The 23,595-nt window shown below is 53.7% G+C and overlaps 1 protein-coding gene across 4 annotated transcripts in view; it reads left to right on the top strand.

The window, feature by feature from the left end:
• Positions 1-21,493, top strand: part of CTDP1 (CTD phosphatase subunit 1) — a 71,708-nt gene extending 50,215 nt beyond the window's left edge. For 3 of the 4 annotated variants that reach the window (XM_033178468.1, XM_033178466.1, XM_033178469.1), the window contains 2 exons: positions 6,973-7,139; positions 20,694-21,493. In XM_033178468.1, the coding sequence (XP_033034359.1) occupies positions 6,973-7,139; positions 20,694-20,713 (187 nt within the window). In that variant the 3' untranslated portion in view covers positions 20,714-21,493. The remainder of the gene's footprint in view (positions 1-6,972; positions 7,140-20,693) is intronic. The other variant, XM_033178467.1, reaches the window with a different exon arrangement.
• Positions 21,494-23,595: the final 2,102 nt, after the last annotated feature.

The raw sequence follows: 23,595 nt of genomic DNA, 5'->3' as shown, positions 1-23,595 counted from the left end.
GGAGGAGAGGAGGGAGAGACTCTACCTCTTCCCACCTGGAAGCCGCTGACACATCCCATCTCCCTCCTGGTTTCCTGGTCGGGCTTGGAGGACCCAGGGTCTGGTCCCCGCGCAGTCCTGTTTCAGGCAGTGGTGACAACTTGATTCTTATTCGATATCAAAGGGGGTTGAATTCGAAATGGGGGACAGATGTCTTGAATGTACTCAGCAGCTTTCAGCCACCCCAAAACCTCATCCTTTCTCTCAGAAATAAAAAGTGATCGTAAACCCCCAGATGCGGCTCTTCGGGAACAAATGGTATTGAAAGCGGAAGACTGCAGCGGTGGATTGTTCTGTGCATGGGAGAGAGGCCAGAGGGTTTTATGTTTGTGAATATTTAAAGCCTGCTTGATTCTCTTTGAGTCCTGGGCCCTTAAGACAATCAGCGCCTGCAAGGCAGGAGAAGGGGTCAGAGGAGCCCCGGTGCCAAGGACCCGAGGCCTCTAGGAGCTGGAAGACGTGAGGAAGGGATTCTCCCTGTGGACACCTGGATTTTGGTCCTGTGAGGCTCATGTTGGACTTCTGACCTGCACAGCTCTAAGGTTATGAATTTGGATCATTTGAGCTGTGGTGCGTGGTTATTACAGCAGCCTCAGGAAGCTCCTCATGACCCAGCCCTGGCTTGACAGCCTCGTTTCACATCTGTCCCTCTTCCACTGCCTGTGCTTGGGGCAGATGAGGCAGCTGCACCCCAGATAAGCCTGTCTCTCGGGCCCGTTGCCTGCACCCCTGTGGGCCTGTGAGACGAACTGGGTACCTGCCCCGTGGTGCTCCCTGGAGGCTGCCGTGGCCTCTCTTCATCCTGGGGATACATGGGGTGGGGGCTGCTTCTCCTTTTGGGACTCAGGTAATGGGGAGTCAAGTGGATCTGGAACCAGGTCAGGTGCAGCCTGTGGAGGGGCCACTGAGTGAGGAGTGTTGAGACCTCTGGCCGTTTCCGGCACGTCAGTGTATTAGGCGTCTGCTGCTTCAGTGGTAGAGGAAGGGTCTCCTTGTAGACAGAGGAGGGGCAAAGCTGCTGACCCAAGAGCACCCCCCCGACGGGCTTCCCCGCCCCGCATATGAGGAGCAGCTTGGAGAACTCAGCCCGGTCAGTGCTGTGGGAATGTCAGACCCGGTAGGCATCTGGATTTCTTCTTGGGTTTAAACCGCAGAGGCGTCTACAGCTAGCAGACCACTCACTTGATGTCTCTGCTTTCAAAGAAAAAGCGGTCCCCCACGTAGCACTTGCTTCTGATCTCCACGTCCAGAACGTGCCTAAGCAGCGTCAGGTGTGATGTCAGTAGGCCTTCACCTGAAACGGCATTGAAGAAACTTGAAGGCCGTGAAAATTAACGTTGTAATTTTATCTTAACCATTTTTAAATTCTGCATTTAATATACGTGGAAGCCAAGAAATGTGATGACCCCGATAAAATGCCTCAAGAACAGAGGCCGGGTGTGGGGCCACCGTCACCAGGAATGCTCCCAAAATCACTTAGACACGAGAACTCACTAACATCAGGAGCCCTCCCAAAATCAAGACGTAGAACTCGCTGTCACCAGGAGCCCTCCCAAAATCACGAGACGTAAGAACTCACATCAGGGATGCTCCTCAAATCACGTGAGACCTAAGAACTTGCCGTCACCAGGAGTGCTCCCAAAATCACATGAGACATAAGAACTCGCTGTTGCCGGGAGTGCTCCCAGAACCATGAGATGTAAGAATTCGCCAGTATCAGGATGACTGTCCAGACCACTTGAAACAATTACATGGCACGTCTGTCTACCAAAAACAGGTTGAAGGCAACATGCAAAAAGTTTCAAGCTGTCACAAAAAGTTAAAACTTTGCAGATTCTTATTGCCCATGAAATGTGCCTGGATGTAGAACTTCAGAATGGTCTGGCCTGGAGTGTGCTCTTATGCAGTGTCCAAGCTGCTTCTCTGCAGTTGGCACTGGTGAACACAGCAGTGCTGCAATCCCAGCCCGAGGCTCTGTGCTCTTCTGACCCCTGAAACCACTCCCACCCATCATTCAAGACCCTGCTCACCTGCTCCCTTTCCACAGATCTGCTCTGACCCCCACCCCACACACACACCGAGAAAGGAGGCAAGAGGTGTTGGACACAAACAAGGACTGCAGATGGCAGCCACACTCGTCTCTACACATGGGCGTGGCCATCAGTGCCTTTCAGCAAACAAGGAATGTGGACGACGGCCACACTTTCTACACGTGGACGCGGCCATCCATGTCTTTGAGCAAATGACTGCAGAGGGCCGCCACACTCATTTCTACACATGGATGCAGCCATGCCTGTCTTTCAGCAGATTTGGGGAGTTTTCAACCACGATGTCTTCCAGTATTTTTTCAAGGCCAGTCTCTTTCTCTTTCGGGAATCTGTGACACAAATATTAAACGTCTGGGCCTGTCCAGAGGCCCTAAGGTGCCACTGCTTTTCTTGGTGTGCTTCTTACGAGGCCGTGTCTGCAGCTCCACTCTTAGTGTCTGTGGAGTCTTGGAGCCTAAACATGTTAGTGAAGCTGTGTTTATTGAACTCGGCATTTGTTCAGGAAGTGCTGGGCACCTGCTAACGTGGAAGCCTTCTCCTAGGCGAACAGTAGACTCACAATAGACTGCAAAATTAATGGCGGATGAGAATCAGGGAAACTAAAGGGCCAGAACCCTTACCCACGGCCGTGCACAGCTGACGCATCTGAAGATTCATTAAAATACGCACAGTGCACGTGAAATCAGTGACGTTTGGAAACTCTGCTGTTACTGAAGAGCAGGGATTTTTCCCTTTATGTCTGATTTGTGGTTTTTGTGTGTGTGTGTGTGTGTGTTTTTTTTTTTTTTTTTTTTTTTTTTGAGACGGAGTCTCGCTCTGTCACCCAGGCTGGAGTGCAGTGGCCGGATCTCAGCTCACTGCAAGCTCCGCCTCCCAGGTTCCCGCCATTCTCCTGCCTCAGCCTCCCAAGTAGCTGGGACTACAGGCGCCGCCATCTCGCCCGGCTAGTTTTTTGTATTTTTTAGTAGAGACGGGGTTTCACGGTGTTAGCCAGGATGGTCTCGATCTCCTGACCTCGTGATCCGCCCGTCTCGGCCTCCCAAAGTGCTGGGATTACAGGCTTGAGCCACCGCGCCCGGCCCTGATTTGTGGTTTTTAACCACAGTTGTGACTTGATCTTTTAAAATATTTTGATTAACCAAAATCCTTTAAGAATGAGTTAGTTTTGTACATTTTGTTGTCCAGTCAGTCAGTAGAAGTTGTTGATGACAGTTGATGCAAAAAAAGACTTAAGTCACAACCATGTCTAAAGATTTGATCATTCTTTGCATGGTTGGAACTTTAGGTATTTGGACTTGGTTTTGATTTTTCTTCCGTGAAGTTGATAACTTTGGAAAGAATGCTTTTCTCCTTGGGCTTTAAGTATTTCTTGAAAGGTTTGGTTACTGAAGTGATAGTGAATTAAAGTTTTCCGGCAGGTGTCATTGAATAGATAAGACGTTATCTTTTGTTTGATAAGAGACTTGTCACAGTCTCTAGGTAGAGCAGCTTTGTGGGTGGATTTTGGAGTGCGTAATTTGCGTGAATCATTCTGGGGACACGAGCTGCCTGCAGCCTCATCTTGAGTGAAGGGCTTTGGGTCCCACCTCTCAAGCTTGGCAGTTTCTGAATGCCTTGAGTTTGTTTTCCAAGTTTTGGGGGTTTTTTACGTTTTGTTAAAGTTCCTCTTTAGTTGATGTTTTCTGTTCATAAAAGCTTCTTTCCAGTTGGCATTATTTCACTTAAACATTCACTCCACATTATAGTTTTTCAGGCAAATTTTGACTTCATGTTTAATAGAGATTTGTTCCTTGAAACTCGAGCTGAGTGCATGTAGTTGGCCAGTTGGATGGTGGCCTTTTCACAGGAGGTGCCGTGTCTTGTCATCTGCTGGAGCCTACGTGTCTCTACGCAGACACCCGCCTCTGTCTCAGCCAGCTCACAGAGAGACTCACACCCACGTGTCGGCCCCCCTGCATGTTCTTGTGTGATCATGGAACTGCGGGGAAGGGAAGGTGCCGGAACCAGGGCTGGGAGGTCACCAGACGGTTGAGGCGGGGCCTGTCCCCTGCACAGCCCTGCGGGAAACCCTGCTGGGCCCCAGAGCCGCCGTCCACAGCCTCTCCAGCTGTGTTGCCTCGTTTCTGCCTGTTCTGCTTCTCGTGGTCAGGGCGCTTTCCAGGCCCTGCTCCGGGTCCCTCTCATTTCCCATCCTCGCACGAAGCCGTCCCACCTCACTGCAGGACAGAGCTGGGTAGTTTTATTCTGTGATCCCGGTCATGCAAGGAAGTTGGTAGAAACATTTGATTTCCGTGCATTGACAGGATACAGCAGCATCTGGTGTTATCTGTATTTCCCCTTTGGTAGAAATTCCGACACTTAGGTATGAATTCATTTGTGTTTTTTCTTTTTACATACTTCTAAATTTTCCTTAAGATTAAAAAAAATTATGTTAGCATGTTCTAAATAAAGTAAATACAAACGACCCTCAACTTATAATGATTCACTTAACAATTTTCTAATTTTGCAATGATGTGCAAGGGATGTGTGTTTGGTAGAAACCACACTTTGAATCGGGAATCTTGACTCAGAATTCTGTAGAACAGCTCGTTCCAAGTCGGCCTTGTGCTGGATGACTTTGCTAGCGATGGGCTAATGTCTGAGTGTGGAAGGCAGCTGGGCTGGGTGTGCTGACGCGTTTTCGGCCTGTGATGGGCTCATCTGGACGTGACCCCATCCTGAGTCCAGAAGCTTCTGTGGTACAGAAAACTGTTTTTCAAAAAGTGCGGTCACCTTTTTTGTAACAACAAGCCCAGGAAAGATAGGTGTTGTTCCCACACTGGTATGTTTACATGAGTCAGGCAGAAAGAGGGAGAGGAGATCGGAGCACGGTGTAGGCGAGGTCAGGTTTTAATGTGTGCCCATGTTTCTGGTTTGGCTGTGCCCAGCGTGCCTCCGGATCTTCCAGATGGCAGCGAAGGGACAGATGCCGGGCCGCCCTGCGTCACCAGCGTTGGCACGGACGTCTGAGGCCTCCCAGGTGGGCCGCCATGCTAGCGAGGGTCCCTCGGGGTCCCTGGGTTGCCTGTTGGCCGGCCCGCCTGCCCTTGGGCTGTCAGATATAAAACAACAGATTTTTAACAGTGCCTTTTTTTCTCTCTTGACAACGTGTGATGCAGTGTTAAAGGCCCTAAGTATTTCAGAATAGAATTGAGTAGAATTATTCCCATAGGAGATTTGCCATCAAAACAGTAAATACAGTGATGTAAGCATTCTGGTGAAGTGTGAACAGCAGTAACGTCTTGAAGTAACTAGATGCTCTGATGACCAGTTCACGCCAGCGTCTCTGGTCATGTGTTACTTTCAGGGATCATTATCATGACTTGATGATAAAGCCGCTGCCTTAGCTAATTAACTATTGGTTAAAATGTTTCTGCTTTTTGATGATTCAGGCCAGGGCACATGTGCTGTGACTCGCTGGACAGTGGCGATGGGTTTGAAATTGCAGACTGGGCGGGGTGGATGAGTTGGCCTCCCTGTGGGCTCGGGGGCTGAGCCGTGATTTCTGATCAAAGCGGCCTCACACCGAGCCTCTGTGACTCTGGACTCGGCCTCCCCTGCTCCGAACGGCGCCTGTCTCAGGAGTTGTGCTCCGTCCGCTGTGGCCGTTTCTCGTAGCTGCTGTGGGGGTGGGGGTGGGTCTGTGTCAGTGAATGCCCCTCGAGGCCCCAGCCTAGTATGTACATACCCAGACCCCTCCTGGGAAGCAGCCTGCGCTGGGGACTGTGGACAGGCCGCCCCACCTCACCTGCCTGTCTTGGGGACCACGCGGCTGTGCCTTCGCACACAGATGCCCTCAACATGGGAGAGCTGGGAGCAGGGCTGTGCTCTGGAATGGGAGCCCCGAAGAGAGCTGCCCACCAGCACCCCCCCAATGCGCTGGCACCCTCCAATGCGCCGGCACTCCCCCCAACGCGCCGGCACTCCCCCCAACGCGCTGGCGCCCCCCCCAGTGCGCCAGCACCCCTCCAACGTGATCCATGCTGGACATAAAACACTCTTCCCCCCGCTGGCCATCGGCCGAGCGGGCCCCTCGATGCTGGGTGCAGGTTCTTTGTGCACGTCCTTCTCCCACCTCCATGCAGTTGCGGAAAGGAGGTGAGAACTTGAGTTCACCTCCCCGGCACTGGGCTCAGCCTCTCCCGCCGCCACAGCGAGGCACTGACGGCACCCGTTTCCTGCCTGCTGAGGTTCGAGGAGGCTGAGGTGTGGGTGCAGTGCTCCCATCACCTGCTCACTGGCCTGCCGCCTGTTTCCACTCCCATCTGCGTCACACGTGTCAGGCCTAGGACCGGCTGAGCGCACCCCAGGTGTTCAGGAGTCGCCCTCTTTGCATGTGTCCCAAATTGGAGGCGTGCCCAGAGCGAGCGGGCGGGCGGGCATCCTAGCGAGCGTCCCTGTGGCGCGGCCACGTCTCCACTCCCAGATGGCTGCTCTCCTCCTGGATTCCAGGATGGGAAGGATGGGGGTGCCTCCTGGAAAGCCCCGTCCCTCGGGAGTCGTGCTGTGGCTCTCTCTGATCTTGAGACTTTCAAGCAAATATGCTGGTTATTCACCATAAAATCCAACAGTACACTAGGAACAAAGTCCCTGTTCACATAAGGGACAGAAGGAATTTAAACCCAGTCTTTGCCTGTGAACCGCCTGTCTGGGTTTGCTCTTTTACCCGGGGCTTTGTTAAGGATTGGTTGAGTTTCAATCCCCAGGGCTCAGGTAGAAAGCAGAGTCCCACCTCCAGCCCCCACCCTGCTACACTCAGAGCCCTGGACTCTGCCGGGAGAAGGCCTGTTGCGGGGGCACGGGGCCCGGGAAAGAGGTCTGTCGCTGACTCTTGGCCGTTTGTCAGGTGGACGACATCCTCGGGGAAGGCAGTGATGACAGCGACAGCGAGAAGAGGAGGCCTGAGGAGCAGGAGGAGGAGCCCCAGCCCCAGACGCCAGGGGCTCGCAGGGAGCGGACCCTCGGGGCAGCGGCGTCCAGCGAGAGGAGCGCGGCAGGCGGCCGGGGGCCCAGGTGAGTGTGGGGTCTGAGGTGGGAGGGGCCTGACGCGGGCTCCCAGAGGTGACTCTGCTCTTGATGGGCCGCCTGGCTGCATCTCTTTCTTCATGCCCGTCCCCCATTCTGTGTGTGAAACCAGCAGCTTCCAAACTCAGCAGGCCCTGGTGGTGGCCGCTTGGTTGTCTCCATGCCGACTCCATGTCATCTTGCATGTGCGCAGGTGTGTGTGGGGTCTGCATGTGTGCAAGGAGTGTATGGAGTTCTGCATGTTTGCGCAGGCCTGTGTGCGGTGTCTGCACATGTGCCGTCTGTTGATTCTTAGTGTTCAACATGAAGACCGCGTCTGTTGTTCCCTCCGCCCTGCCAATGTCAACATGCCAGGATTTGGGGGTGTGGAATGACTCAGTGTTTCCTGTGACCGTAAATTGCTCTTACCAAATAGAATAGGACACGCTGATGCTGTTCCCTTTCTTAAACATCTGTTTTTACCTGGATTTAATAATTACCTCACTTTTGTTAGCTTTCTTCGTTTTTGGCTGTTTCTGAATCCCTGGCTGCCTCTCCGCTCCACTCCCTGGCCTCCCCCACCCGACTGCTCGCTGCCCCCAGGAGTTGCCTTCCCCACTCTCTGGGGTGTTCTCTGTCTCTGCGTTTTGGTGGAATCCATCTCCCAGAAGCTTCCTGAGAAAGTGTCTTTGTCCCATCCACACGTCCGCAGGCGGCGGGATGCGTAATCCCCGGGTGGCACCATCTCCTTGAGGATTTGGAAGCACAGCTCCCGCCTTCAGCTCCGGGGCTGCCCCGAGCCCCTCCGCGGTGACCTCGGAGGCTTTGTCTTGCTCGCCTGTTAGACAGGATGTGGCCTCCCCAGGTGCTGCCGACATCCTCAGTACAGACGCGTGTCCCGAGGATTTGCCCTGAGCACTTGGCCTCCAGAGCCTTCTTGCAGCTGCTGCGGGGGGTTTTGGGGCCAGTAAACCTCTGCATCCTGGTTTCCTCACCTGTGAAATGAGGTAGGAGCAGCGCCAGCCTCAGAGGGGCTACTCCCAGCTTCAGCAGGTGAGCAGGGGGCGCTCCAGGTGCACGTCTGGCGTCTGTGGTGAAGAAGGCAGTGCAGACTGCTTGCTTTCTCCACTGAAGCGGTTCTCCCCGTGTCTGGTCTTACTCTTAGGCTCTCCTGTAGGTGAATAAACAACATTTCAAGAAAAGAGTGTAACTCATTCAGGCAATCCAGTTACAAAATTGGGCCAGAAATTCCAACAAGACGAGATAGTCGTTGTTCCATTTGCAAGAATTACAGAAAATCACCTGATTTTCTGCTCTGTGGTTTAGCAGGGAAATGAGGGCAGCTTCTCTCCAGGTCGCCCACTCTGTGTTTACCATGTAGGAAGCAGTATTTTCCAACTGTGTTGAAATGATGTGAAATTGTTTTAGGAGAGATTTTGAAATTCCGTATTGGGTGATAACATGCCTTGGTTTTTCCCACATGAGTTACAGGGTGGTTTTGCCTGGCCATACCTTCCTTCACTCTTCGGTGTAGACCCGTTGGGTCTGTTGTGAAGCTCTGGGGTCAGGCCGTGCACTGGGGGCCTCTGGGAGGGTTCCCCTGCTCTCCCCGAAGACCCTCTAGGCCAGGGCTAAGCTGAGCCAGCTCCAAGGAGTGTCTGCCGCGGCCATGTTAGTATCTGGATTTGCAGCGTGCTCTGGGGATGAACATAGGTGGTTTTAACCTGATAATTTTTTTCTAATTAAAAGAAGAAACCCAAAGTGCTTTTCTACTAAGACCAGTGAAGGTGTTGCTGGTGTCCATCCACGTCATCCAGGACACATGCCACGTCCGTGCCTCCCCCTGTGGGCACCTGGATGTGGCGCTCAGCGGGTCGGGACCCAGAGCTGCAGAGGACTTGGGGCCAGGACTGGAGTTAGCACCCCTGGGTTTTTCTTTTTTTGTTGTTTTGTTTTGTTTTGCTGAATGACCTGCCCATGGCGGAACTGAACCTCACTGGTGAAACCCTGCAGACGAGATTAGCCCCTCTACTTCGGGGTGTCTTCCATGCTGCTCTCCCAGCTGCAGGAGGCGGTTGGGGCTGTGCCTCTCCATTCTGGCTCCTCAGGCAAGGACCGGATCGTTACTGTAATCGCCGTTTCACTCCATGTCTTAGGGACTGGGCGGGCTTGGGTGATTTTAGAATTTGAGATCAAGAGAATAAAGTGTCCTGGGTGTCTGTTCAGATTCTGCTGCGCAGCCTTCATCTCTGCCACCAGGACAGTGGGACTCTCATCTCTGCCACCGGGACAGTGGGACTCTCACCTCTGCCACCAGGACGGGTGGGACTCGGGTCTCAGCGCTTGCTCACAGCCTTCATCTCTGCCGCCGGGAGGGGTGGGAGTCGGCGCTTGCCCCCGCCTGCGCCACGCCTGCCGTTTGCAGATCACTGTGGGCGTGTGGCCGTGATAGCAGCCTGACTGCTGGAGGCCATGTGTGCCCCTCGAAAGGGTGGGGCAGTGGGGTCTGTTCAGCTTCCTGTCAGCTGGGTTTTTGTGACTCTTGGGCTTTGGGATCTCACTTTTTCCTTAAAGACCAGGGGACTTGGGCCTTCCAGCTTTATTTCATTCCTGTTTATGGGGTATTTGGTGAGACATGAATGGTTTGAAATTTTTCACATGAAATTTTTGCTTGTGATGAAGTAAATGTGGTTTTAGTTTTTTTATTTTTGCATGTCGAACATGTCGGTTTCATCATGATTCTTTCCCACGTGGCGACATATTTCGTACAGAAGCTGGAGGCAGCTCCGCTTCTTCCCGGCAGTGCTCTGGCTGGCGGGACGTCTTGCTAATGTCACATGGCCAAGAATCTTAATGTCAGTTGAACTTGAAAATGAGTTTTAACAGAAGGGGGAAGGCTGTGTTTTTTACTTGTCTACCAAGAAGTGATTCATTCTTCCCTCAAGTCAACAAACATCAGATGCCTGCTCTATATGCAGCCGCCTGCCAGGCACTTTCGCTCCTTAAAGTAAATCCTCAAAATAAAAAACCAAACAAGGCGTCTTCAGAATGTTTAAGGATCTCACAGACACATCATCCCACCACCAGTTCCAGGTACTGAAAAAAACAGGCACGCAGGTGAGGCGAGGTCTCCTGCTCAGGTGATCTGTCCCTGAGCCTGTGGTTGGGTGAGGTCCCTGTGCAGTTAATCTGTCCCTGAGCCCGTCCATGCTTTTGGTTGCCGGAGGTGAATCATCGCTCACAGAGGCAACTTTAAAATAAACCATACCCTTTTTCAGATCATTCCTAGAGTTCGTGGAGAAGTGAAAACGACATTGAGTTAACTGCCAAGAAACATAGCATAGCATTGGTGGGAGCTGTTAGCGGCAAGAAGATGAGCTGGTCGTTCCCATGATCTGTTGACAGAGACAACAGCTGACGACGGCTCCCTAAGTACTTGGAGATTTTAGTCCTGGCGCCGTTTCCTGTCCCATCTGGTGCAGTGATAAACAGGAAAGGAAAACAGCACCACGTTTTAAAGGCTTAGTTTCCTGACACGACTACCCAGATCCCAACACTCAGCTCTTCTCCATGGGGGCGTGTGATCAGCCTGCATGGGAGACGCGGGGCAGCAGGCAGGGCCCTTCCGAGGTTGACCTCCCTCCTCTTGTCCATTTGGGAGGGTCGTGTGAGCTCCCACTTAGACAACGGGGAGTAGTGCTCCATCAGAAACACTCACACATCAAAGTTATGTTTAATCTTGGATAATTAAGAAAGATAATCTTTAGGAGAGAGAGGAGCAGAAAAACTATTCAAAGACATAATGACTGAAAACTCCCCAAATTTAATGGAAAACATTAATTTGTATGTCCCAGAAGCTCAACAAACTCCCAAGTAGGATGAACACAAAGATCCTCACCTGGGCACATCCCACTGGACGTGGAAATGCCAGGAGCAGGGCTGGGGGCCCAGAGGAAGCATGAGGCGTCACAGGGGAGAGGCCTGGGGGCAGCAGAGGAAGCTGAGGTGTTGGTGGAGAGAGGCCTGAGGGCAACAGAGGAGGCGTGAGGCGTTGCAGGAGAGAGGCGTGAGGTCGGCAGAGGAGGCATGAGGCATCCGGGAGAGAGGCCTGGAAGCACCAGAGGAAGCGTGAGGCGGAGGCCTGAGGGCAACAGAGGAGGCATGAGATGTCATGGAAGAGTGGCCTGGGAGCACCAGAGGAAGAATGAGGAAGTGTGAGGTGTTGCAGGAGAGAGGCCTGAGGGCAGCAGAGGAAGCCTGAGGCGGAGGCCTGAGGGCAGCAGAGGAGATGTTATGGGAGAGAGGCCTGAGGGTGGGAGAGCCCATCACACCACAGCCGCTTCTCCCAGAGATGGTACCACCACACCTAGGCCCCTGTATGCAGCAAGACAGCCTTTCCAAAACAAAGGCAAGGTTTTCCCAGACAAAGGGGGAATTCAGTAGCAGACACACCTTACAAGAAGTTCTAAAGCAAGCGCTTCAGGCTGAAAGCAGGTGACCTGGATGAAAATCTGAATCCACACAAACAAGCAGAGCACCAGGAATGGAGATTTCGTAACTCTGGAAGGCAGCGTGTTGCTTCTCCTTTTTTTCTCTTGATTTAAAAAGCAATATGGGCCGGGCGCGGTGGCTCAAGCCTGTAATCCCAGCACTTTGGGAGGCCGAGATGGGTGGATCACGAGGTCAGGAGATCGAGACCATCCTGGCTAACATGGTGAAACCCCGTCTCTACTAAAAAATACAAAAAAACTTGGCGGGCGCCTGTAGTCCCAGCTACTCGGGAGGCTGAGGCAGGAGAATGGCGTAAACCCGGGAGGCGGAGCTTGCAGTGAGCTGAGATCCGGCCACTGCGCTCCAGCCTGGGCGACAGAGGGAGACTCCATCTCAAAAAAAATAAAATAAAAATAAAAAGCAATATGGTTTTATAGTATAAGACTGTGCCCGGGCGTGTGGTGGCTGTGACTCACACCTGTAATCCTAGCACTTTGGGAGGCTGAGGCGGGCAGATCACTTGAGGTCAGGAGTTCAAGACCAACCTGGCCAACATGGTGAAACCCTGTCTCTACTAAAAATACACAAATTAGCCAGGTGTGGTGGCGGGTGCCTGTAATCTCAGCTACTCAGGAGGCTGAGGCAGGAGAACCACTAGAACCCAGAGAGCGGAGGTTGCGGTGAGCCACGATCACGCCACTGCACTCCTACCTGGGCCACAGAGCGAGAGCCTGTCTCAAAAACAAAAAAAAACCAAACAACTTTTTGTACCTAATTCTGTTGTTGGGCCCATACCTTGTGGGGATGTAACGTTTGCCAGTAGCCGCGCCGAGGAGGGGCCTGGGATGAAATGTCAGCCCATGGTGACTGGAATTTACAGCAAGAGCTGAAGAGACCCAGGAGTGCTGAACAAGAAGGTCGGTCTCACGTGCTCCGAGTATGTACCTGCTCCCCCTCCTGCTGTAAATAATTCAACGACATATTGTTGGGTTTGTGGCGTGCGTGGGTGTGGTATTGTAACAGTGAAGCACGGCCGGGTGCGGTGCCTCACGCCTGTAATCCTAGCACTTTGGGAGGCTGAGGTGGGCGGATTGCCTGAGTTCAGGAGATCGAGAACAGCCTGGGCAACACCGTGAAACCCCGTCTCTACTAACATACAAAAAATTAGCTGGACGTGGCAGCATGCGCCTGTAGTCCCAGCTATGCAGGAGGCTGAGGCAGGAGAAGGGCTTGAACCTGGGAAGCAGAAGTTGCAGTGAGCTGAGATCGTGTCACTGCATTCCACCCTGGGCGACAGAGCGAGACTCCATGTCAAAAAAAAAAAAAAAGCATAAAGTAAGGAGTCTGAGTGTGCACCTTTTCCCCTCCTGCTGTGAATAATTACAACGGCATATTGTTGGGTTCGTGGCATGTACGGACGTGGCATTGTAGCAGCGAAGCATGAAGTGAGGAGGGCCGAGCTGTGCAGCAGCCATGTCTCCATATCGAATTGGAATTAGGCCAGCATCAGCCCGAAACTGATTCTGATGGAGTGAGATGTATGTTTGCTAAACCCAAGAGCAGACGCTAAGGAAGTAACTCAAAATAGGTCGTGAAACAGATCATAAAAACGTGAATGGAAAATAAACCTCAGTCCCACCATCACGAAACTGAAGGGGAAAGTCACTCTGGGAACTGCCCGGGGCCAGCCTGCCGCCCCTTCTGTCCAAAGCCACCCTCTGCTCACTGAGACAGAGGCAGGTCTCACGGTCTCCTTTGGAGAGGCTGATCTGAAACTCAGAAGAATGCAGCCATTTGTCTCTTGCCTGCCTGTGACCTGGAAGCTCTCCCCGGTTCCAGCTGTCCCACCTTTCCAGACGGAACCAGTGTTCATCTGATGTATGTTCTTTTGTGTCTCCTGTCTCCCTAACTTGTATAAAACCGAGCTCTGCCCCGACCACCTCAGGCACGTGTCAGGACCTCCTGAGGTCGTGTCACGGGCGTGTGCCCCCAGCCTGGGCAAAATAAACTTTTTAAGTTAACTGAGACCTGTCACAGGTACTTGGAGTTCACAAAAGGAACCAAAATGTTATATTAAAAAATATTCACTTAATGCAAAAGAAAACAGAAAAGGGAAAACAGGAACTCAAACTACATGAGACCTGAAAAACAGCAGAGTGGCAGGTGTGAATGTGAGGGGGTTCAGAGCTTTAACTACGAGTGGATGAACCGTTTGGTCGGGGGCAGCACCCGTAGGAAAGCTGGAGTGTTATCCTAATGTCGGAGAAGACTGAATTTAAAGAATGCTTCTACAGGTCAAGAAGGACGCTTTGTAATGAGAATGGGTGGAACTACGGTGCTAAGAGCTGGACCCATCGGGCCGATGTGACAGTTGCTAGCACATGTGCTCCGAAGTGAGAACCAGCTCACCAGAGGCAGAAACTGACAAGCAAAGGGAGAGGCAGGCACGGTGAGACTGCAGAGGTTCCCCCACTGCTCAGCCGTGGGAGGCAACGTGGGGGGACGCTGCCCCTGGGAGGGCCACAGACCAGTCGTGAAGCTCTTACAGGAACGCAGGAGACCCTTTAGGGTCTTGCAGAAGAGCCGGCCAGAGGACGCACGTCCTGCTTCAGAGCCATGGAGGCTGCGGCACTGGCGTGATAACGGCGTGGTGAGCCTTGGAGCAGAAGTGTCCGCCCCGGAGCGGCCTCATGTCCGTGGCCTGCTGGCTCTCAGCAGGGGTACCAGGCCACTCCGTGGGAAAGGCCTGTACGTCCTGTGAGTGGGGTGGGGAATCGGAAGGTGCCGCTGGGATTTGGAGGTGTCCCCACGACACGTAAGTTCACGTGAGTTTCAGACGTTTTCAAAGCAGTTGTAACGAGCGTGGCCGTAATGAGTGTGGATGATTTTTGTGGAGAAGATGAGCGGTCAGCACACGTACGTGTTGTGACTGGATTGTGCGTCCCTCCTGCGTGTTCTGACCCTGTGGCCTCTCCAGGGTCTGCCCCTCGAGGGTGTTAGAGGTGTAGGCTGTGTTCATTCTCCCTGCACACAGTGTGTGGAGTTTTGGTTTGTGTAGATTTGCTTTTCCGTATTTTCATAGTTACACAAACATGCATCTCTTGGAAAAGTGAGAGCCTTTTGGCAACCGCTGTCGCTGTGAACAGGTCAGGAGGCCCTGCCTTGCCCACCCCGTACTTAGGGGCTTAAGAAACAAGGCCTCCCTGTTGCCTGGGCTGGAGAGCAGTGGCACGATCGTGGCTCACTGCAACCTTGAATTCCTGAGCTCAAGGGATCCTCCCGCCTCAGCCTCCCAAGTAGCTAGGACCACGGGTGTGGACCACCATGCCTGGCTAATGTTTTTAAAATTTTTTTGTAGAGATGGGGACTCCCTGTGTTGCCCATTGAGACCAGCCTGGCCTCAAACTCCTGGCCTCCAGCGATCCTCCCACCTCCGCCTCCCAGAGTACTGGGCCTACAGGCGTGAACACTGTGCCCGCCATGCCTACCGGTGCTAAGGTGGTCTTTGGTGCACCAGGCTGAAGGCTCCTAGTTGCATGCCTTGACTGTGTGCTGCCGGCCACTCCAGTGCCTGCAGTTTAGAATTTGGGTACAGAGCTGCTGAATCGAATGGGTTTTTTTAATAATTGCCCAGTAAGTGAGAGACATTCATTTTTTCCAGTCCTTTCATACCAATACATGAAGCAGCAATTCTCACCCTAAAAAAGCTCACTGAACTTCCCACTTTCAAGAGCCCCGCCTGGGAGCAGCGCTCGGAGGGGGTTTGGGTGCGGTGAGCACCTGCCAGCTCGCTGCTGGGAAGGGTCCCTGCTCCTCTTCCTGTAACACACACAGGTTAATTCTCATGCTGTGAGATTGCTGAGGAGAGCGTGACGATGTCCATGCCCAGAGCTGTGGCGTCCCCGCTGGGGCCCTGCCGGGACTGGGGCTCAGGTGCAGATGCCACAGAGGGAGGGCACTGCTGTCTCTCACTGGGCCTGGGCCTGGACCCGGACCCGGGCCCGCTCTCAGCAGCAGACCGACGCCTGCCGCCTGCTCTCCTTGGCGGAGCCCGGCCCTGTGCTGTAGGGGGTTGTACTGTTGGGTCTCCGCTCACGTCATCTGGCAGGTTCCCTGCAGGTCCCCGCGGAGCGCAGAGCCCCCCAGGCTTGTGTGCGGCTTTGCCTGCTTTGGGCATATCCCCACGCCGCCCTCACGCCGTGTTCCGCTCTAGGGTGCATTGGGGAAATAATCCGCCGTGCGCAGCACCTCCCGCAGGCGTCCCAGCGCGTGCAGACCTGGCCACGCCAGCGTGGGTTTTCAGGGGCATGGTGGCCTCACTGAGCAGCACTGACCTTCCCTCTTCTTCCGGCAGCCATGCTGGTGGCGGCCATGGGAACCCTGTGCCTGGATTGCTCCGTCCCCGTTGGATTAGATGCTGGTGTGACCCGGTCGTGCGTGTGTTTGCTGCGCTGACGGGTGTCTTTCTGGTGCCAAATCGTGTGCACTGTGACAGCCCAGTGTGTTTGGAAAACTGAAATATGGGGGGGAGGATGTACATACCTATTATTGTTTGTATTCTTGCCTTATTCCACATTGAATTTGAAATAAATGTTCAAGCTTTAAATTTTCCTCAAATTAAATCTGTTAATATTGGTCTATGGAGCTGTGCAGCCGGTTGTAGAAACAAAATAGAAATGTTGCATGTTATGCTGAGGAAGCGAAGCTGGTATCAGTTACAGACATTTACTAACCATGGTTTGCAGCTGTGTCTAATGTTTGAGGTAATTTTTAATGACTAAAATCCATTCGTCTTGTACTTTTAAATGCCATACTCCAAACGTCGTTTAACCAAGAGCGAAGGTTTGTGCCACCGTAGTGAAGTGTTCCCTGTTCTTCATTACGGAGCTGGAAGCCCACGGGAGGCCGAGGCTGCGGCATTTGCGGCACCAGGAAGGACCGCGCAGGGCCGACCTGGGGGACCCATGGAGGGCGGCGCGCTCCAGCCCGGGCTCTGTGACCCCTCGGGGTGGAAGCCATCGACCTGGTCCCAGACACGCAGCCTCATGTAAGCCCTGCCCTGTCTCCCAGTCAGCCGCGTTTTTCCAAAGTGTGTGGAAAACATTTCTCAGCATTCTCACCAGCATCGTGGGGTCCAGGCCCCCGTTTTGAGACAGGAATGGTGGCGCCTGCCCGCGGGGTTTCCTGGAAAAATCAAAGGAAGAAGCACTTGGTGCAGCTGGCCTCAAACCACAGCGTGCCCAGCTGTGAATCCACAAGAAACGGTTCCCAGCGAGTGCTGTGAGCACCTGCGGCCACCTCATCTCCCACAAGAGCGACAGAATCATGATCAGAGGCCTTTAGAGTCATCATTATCATGTCTGCATGAGCCATGACTGTGCAAGCCGTGTCTGTGCGTGTGCCGTGTCTGTGCGTGAGCCGTGTCTGTCTGTGCGTGAGCCGTGTCTGTGCGTGAGCCGTGTCTGTGCGTGAGCCGTGTCTGTCTGTGAGCCGTGTCTGTCTGTGCGTGTGCCGTGTCTGTGCGTGAGCCGTGTCTGTCTGTGCGTGAGCCGTGTCTGTGCATGAGCCGTCTGTGTGTGTGAGCCGTGTCTGTGCGTGAGCCGTGTCTGTGCATGAGCCGTGTCTGTGCGTGTGCCGTGTCTGTGCGTGAGCCGTGTCTGTGCGTGAGCCGTGTCTGTGCGTGACCCGTCTGTGTGTGTGAGCCTTGGTGCATGTGCACAGGGCTCTCCAGCAGGAGCTGAGGTGGCCCCTTCCATGGGCTCGGTTCAGGTCCCGTGGCACCCTGCCAAGGCTCGCTGGCGTTTCTGAAGGTGTCCTGCTGTCAGCAGCACACTGGGTGTTTTTGTCGGCCTTATGAGGGGAACGCTGTGGCCTATTTCTAAACCTCAAACAGAAAGAGTCCCGGCTGGCATTTCCCATCGTTTGTCATCCTCCTGCTGCCGTTAGAACTCTTGTCTGCCATGGATGGCTTCCTCACTTGATTTTAGAAAGAAAGGAATTGTTGGAACTCATTCTTGTACCTCTCGCCCTCCTCCTCCTCCCCCTACTTGCCCCCAGGGTCCCACCTGGCTGGTGTTTGCCCCGTCTTCACTTTCTGTTGGGGACCCTGCCCCTTTCTGCTCGGTGCCCCTGGTGTGTCCAGCCCAGCATGGCTGTGAGGGAGCCGAACACCCCTGCCAGCCCCCCGAGTCCGGCCCACTGGGAGGGCCCAGGGTTCCCTTAAGCAAAGCGTCAGCACACGGGCAGGGAGCTGTGTCACCAGACTGTTAGGGTCGCGCCACACACTCCCCAGGCCCCGTGCACACGAGATCCAGGCCTGCCCTCTCCTGGACTTGGCGACTGTCCCAAGCTCGGCCTGAGATGCCACTTCGGCTTTCCTGTTCACAGTCATGACTGCTCCCTCCCCGAGGTCAGCGCCGTGCACTGCTTGCTTTGAGGGCCTGAGACACCGCCTCTGTTGGCGAGGGTCTTCTGTCCAGCCCACCCGCCAGTGGGTTCTTCCCGGGGTTCAGGGCGCCCCTCACTGCAGCACCTTGACCTTCACAAGAACTGTCTGTATCTTGTTTTGTTTCAACTTCTCAAAACTGAGTGAAGTGGAGGAAGCCTAATGGGAGGATGGGAGCCAGGTTTTCCTGGAACAGCTGCCAGCCTGTATGAGGGAGGAAGAGAAATCACTAATGAATTTTGTTAATTGCCAAAAGCTTGTTGCCGTAGCAACCAGAGGCCAGACTTGTGGCCCTGACAGCATCGTTGGTGTCAGTAGAGACTGGAAATAAAGGAAACTCGTGCATGATACGCCCGGTGTCCTCAAAGCAAACAGCGGGAAGTGCCCAGCCCAACACAGGCTCGGGCACAAGGTCTGCAGACGAGGCATGCGGAGGGGGCACGCGGAGGGGAAGCAGACACACAGAAAAGGTGCGCGGAGATTTTTCTCTTTTAAGACAGCGTCTTGCTCTGTCGCCCCGGCTGGAGTGCAGTGTTGCAGTCATGGCCCAGGCTCACTGCAGCCCCCAGTTTCTGGGCTCAGAGGATCCTTTCTCCTCAGCCTCCCAAACAGCTGAGACTCCAGGCATGCGCCGACACTCCCAGCTAATTTGCAACCCCTCACTCTCATAGAGCAATTAAAAGTAAGCCTTTATTTCTCAGTAGAAAATATTCATTCCAGTTGACATGAAAATAGTGAATTCGTTTAAAACTTGGATGGCAGATACTAGGGAGTGCTCTTCCCACTACTCCGCTTTTTTTTTTCTTTTTGAGACAGAGTCTCACTCTGTCGCCCAGGCTGGAGTGCAGTGGCATGATCGCAGCTCACTGCAACTTCCGCCTCCCAGGTTCAAACAGTTCTCGTGCCCCGGCCTCCAGAGTAGCTGGGACTACAGGGGCCCACCACCCCTGCTTTTGTTTTGTTTTGTTTTGTCTCTGTAGAGACGGGGTTTCACCATGTTGGTCAGGCTGGTCTTGAACTCCTGACCTCAGGTGATCCGCCCGACCTGGCCTCCCAAAGTGCTGGTATTACAGGCGTGAGTACTCTGCTTTTAAATGATGGGATGCATTGCTTTTCAGGAAAGGATCTCATGGATCCAGGGGTCCCAGTATGTGATGAAACATGGTAGTTCCCATCTTATACAGTGGGTTGGACTCAGAGGCAGGCCGGGGAGGGAGGAGCTGGGTACAGAGGACAGGCTGGCGAGGGAGGGGCTGAGCACACAGAGGGCAGGCCAGGGAGCGAGGGGCTGGGCACAGGCAGGTCCAGGAGGGAAGGAGGGAGGGAGGGAGGGAGGGGCTGTCATCCTGCAGCCCAGTGCCTGCCACCTGGACAGGATTTGGAGTTCTGGGGCCTTGTGTTTCTCTCGTGCCGTATTCTGTGGACCAAGCACAGTTGGGTTCTCTGAACAAGTTTGTCGTGACTGACCAGCCGTGGGTGTCAGCCCAGCCCACGGGGTTCTCTTATCTTCTGTTGGTTCCATCTGATCAGCTGATTCTATGTCTTTTGTCTCTTATAAAGGAACTGTGATTCTTCTAGTACCAGCTTGAGTGGTTTCAAGTTATTTCTGTGCTATAGTTTGTGTGTTAGCCTCGAGTGCATGCGTGTTACATGCCTGTGTGTGCGTGCAGCTGTATCACACTACCGTGCTGTAGTTTGCGTGTTAGCTTCGAATACATGTATGTTACATACGTGCTTGTGTGTGTAGCTGTATGACACATAATGTGCCACATAGGCATGTATGTTAGCTGTATTGTGTTTACGTTAGCCAAGAAAATATTTTTAGGGTTTTCGTGTATGGTGACTGTTACTAACTTCTCTCAGTGACTTTTCAGGATTGTAACTGAAGGCTGGTATGGCCCAGTTGCCCCTAATCTGGTTAAAATCAAAACAGCTTGTGCGCATTTAACCAGGCTTCCATCTCTAAGGTTGTAGCTGAGGTTCCTTGGCACAGTGGGACGTCCCAGCATGGCACCGGAAGGGAGGGTGTCTGGCAGGACGTCAGCCGATCGGAATTTCAGGGCTCTGGGAATCTCGTGGGTGTGCTCCTCAAGCCGGCCGACATCACAGGAACCAGGTGCCTCTGCAGTGGCTCAGAAGAAAAGCCTAGTGGCATGCAAAGGGCTGGTGTTCTCTTTTATTAGAGTCATTTTAGCAGCAGTCCGAGAAAATGAGAATTTCCAGACCACGGCCCACTCGACCTGGGAGATGCTTGTTAACGTGACACTGACAGTTACTCTGACAGACGATCTTATTTTCCTGTCCTGGTTTTCCTGTTCTGATGTCTTCTGGCATCACAGGTGTTTATGAGCGACCGGAATGTGCGTTTGCAGCAGGTGAAGAACCGCTTTGTCGGTCGTGTCCTCGTGTGTAACAGGGCCAGGGACCTCTTCTCCTGTGCTGGGCCTCTGGTGTCCACACGCGGGTGACGTGGCCCTGGGTCGGTGGCCTGTGTGCGTCGTTGACCAGAGAATTGTGCTGTGTCTTGTGTTAAAACCACGGAAGCCCCTTCCCACATGCAGACCAGGCGATGCCCCGGCGTTGTGTGTTTGCCATGAGCATCTCACACCGTGTTTGCTTCTCTGCAGAGGCCACAAGAGGAAGCTGAGTGAAGAGGACGCCGCCAGCGAGTCCAGCAGGGAGTCCAGCAACGAGGACGAGGGCAGCAGCTCCGAGGCCGACGAGATGGCCAAGGCACTGGAGGCGGAGCTCAACGACCTCATGTGAGCGCGGGCGGCGGGCAGGGACTGAAGCCTGGCTGGCCTCCAGCAGAATTCGGACGTCCCCGGACCAGCCCTCAGTCTCGGTCCACGCGGCTTTCTTCCCAAAGGAAATGTATATTTGCAGAGCTCCACATACAGGAACACATTATTTTGCAGAAATAGGTGTTTTTAAGAAGTTTTACTACAGGATAGTGGCAGGTGTTAAAGGCCCCGGTGTGAGCTCGGCAGAGGCCCGCGTGGCCCAGGCTGGCGCCGGCTGCTGTCCCGGTAAGGGGCGGTTGGTGTGTGTTCCTCTGTGTACCAGAGCACACTCCTCGGGACGGCTTTGGACTAGGAGTTTAAACGGGACAGCGTGCGTGCACCCAGCGCCGAGCCCGGCACAGACATGCCCATCGCTCCCTCCTAGGGGACCCGTTTCCGGGGAACGCCGTGAGTCTTGGGCAGCCTGGAGTTTCCTGCAGCTTCCTATGCAGGGTCCACGCCACATGACTTGGGCTGCCACCCTGCCCTCCTCCCACTGGCATCCTGGCAAGGGGGCGTCGCTTTTCCTGGGCGGCCTTTTATGTCTTGGAGAGACCAGATGTAAAGTTTCTGTAAATCTGTTTCATATCTGACCCACCAAGCAGATTTTTCTTTCATTTAATAAAAATTCTTTTTGTAAGTTCTCTTCTCGTGGGTGTGTGGCAGTGGTGAGCACCCGGCTCCTCCCTCTCTGGGATCCAGCTGCTTAGCCGGACGCTCGCGGGACGTGAGCTGGGTGGGCTCCGAGCTCGCTGTGGTTTGTCTGAGCGTGAGCAGGGCGTGGAGGTGTAAGCAGGAGAGCGTCTTGCTGTGGCTTACTCTCCGTTATCTAGGAGGAATTTTTCAAAAGATGGCACTGAAACATTAAGAATGAGAGAGACTATTGTTTTTTCTTTTTCTTTTTCTTTTTTTTTTCTTTTTTTTTTTTTGAGATGGAGTCTCACTTTGTCGCCCAGGCTGGATTGCAGTGGCGTGATCTTGGTTCACTGCAACCTCCGCCTCCTGGGTTCAAGTGATTCTCCTGCCTCAGCCTCCCTCAGCTGGGATTACAGGCACATACCACCATGCCCAGCTAATTTTTTGTATTTTAGTAGAGACAGGATGTCACCATGCTGGCCAGGATGGTCTCGAACTCCTGACCTCATGATCTGCCCGCCTCAGCCTCCCAAAGTGCTGGGATTACAGGTATGAGCCACCACGCCTGGCCTGTTTTTCTAATTATTAGATTTTTACGAAACTTAAACCCGAGATGCCCAAGGGGCCCAAAGGAAGCGCTGATCCTGGGAGGGCGTTCACAGGTGGAAAGTGGGGTCCCTCCCTGGGGCGTCCGCCACACAGCTCGACCCTGGGCTATTCCCTGGGGTTGGTCAGGGTCTGGCTCACAGCCCCACGCAGCCCCCTGCAGCCCCCCACGAGAACGGCAGGTGTGCGGCAGCCTCTGTCTTCAGGTCACGCTGCTCTGAGGTCTCTAGACCAAGCAGCCTCGTCGGTGGCCCCACCTCTCTTAGCACAGTTCCTGCTGAGCTGTACTGTGAGGGAGGAAACCCAGCATCTGTGCCGTGTTCGTAACCCCACAGCCAAGGCTCCAGCTCTGTCAGACAGCAGGTCGGGGACTCCAGCCGGGGCGAGCTTTTCTCTGAGACTTGGCTGTTGAATTGCTGCTTCAGCCAGCCGTGGATCAGCAGCGTAGCCAGCCCTTCCATTTTCTGGATTTATTACCAAATTGAAAGTGAAGTGTAGCCAGCCGTGGTGATGTGTGCCTATAGTCCCAGATACTCGGGAGGCTGGGGTGGGAGGATCGCTTGAGCCCAGGAGTTTGAGGCCCCAGTGAGCTGCGAGCTACTGCACTCCAGCCTGGGTGACAGAGCGAGACTCTGTCTCTAATTTTTAATAAAAGTGAGGCATTAGGCTGAGGCTGTGTATTCGTCATACTCTTTTCAGTTGCAAGTAACAAAATCACAAGTAGAGTAGGTGTTTCTTCACATATTGACTCTCTTCTGAGTCCTGCGGGTAGCTGCAGGTGCGGCTGAATCCAAGTGCTCTCCAGTTGGCCAGACGTCACCAGGAGCCTCAGGCCTCTCTCTCCTGTGGTTTGGCCTTTCTCTCGGTTGACTTCCTCCTCGGCCAGGCCTTCTCCACATCCCAGCTGAGATGGTCCAACTCCACCCACACTCAGGAATGACGTAGACAGAGGAGGGGATGGAGGTGTCTCCGTGGACCTGGGGAACTGGCACTGAGCAGGTGAAGGACCTGCCAGGCAGGCCTCCAGGGCCTCCAAGGGCCAAGGCGCAGGCCCTGCCTCATCTCCTTGCTCAGGTAGGGAGCTGTAAGTACACTTATTTGCCTCTCTCCGCATCAACAGTAGTGAAAATCTCCATGTTTTTTAGTCTAAGTTTTTTCTGTGAAGCAGAAAAGGAGAAAAATCCCCGCAGACGAGACCGTGTGGAATGGCAGAAATGGAAACAGCAGAACTGCGTGATGATCTCAGGGTTTTGCCTCTGGGCATAAGAACCAGGCTTGTAGCTGGTATTTTAAAACGGTTAAGTGTGAAGAATTACTCTCGCACATTTTTCCATCCTCCCCTTGTTTGTTTGGGATGCGGACGCCTGAGAGCTGCAGGTAGGTGCTGGGCTGTGGCCACCACCAGGACCCCTCCCGGCCAGCAGCCTCAGCTCACGTCCCCTCCTCCCAGCATCAGTCCCGCAGTGTGGCGGGTGGGAGGCTGCACCTCGAGGCCACGGCTCTT

Source organism: Trachypithecus francoisi, unplaced genomic scaffold (assembly GCF_009764315.1).
Source record: "Trachypithecus francoisi isolate TF-2019V2 unplaced genomic scaffold, Tfra_2.0 Lachesis_group19, whole genome shotgun sequence".
NCBI lineage: Eukaryota > Metazoa > Chordata > Mammalia > Primates > Cercopithecidae > Trachypithecus > Trachypithecus francoisi.
The sequence above is the reverse complement of the archived record's forward strand: the minus strand, read 5'-3'. Positions and strand labels throughout refer to the sequence as shown.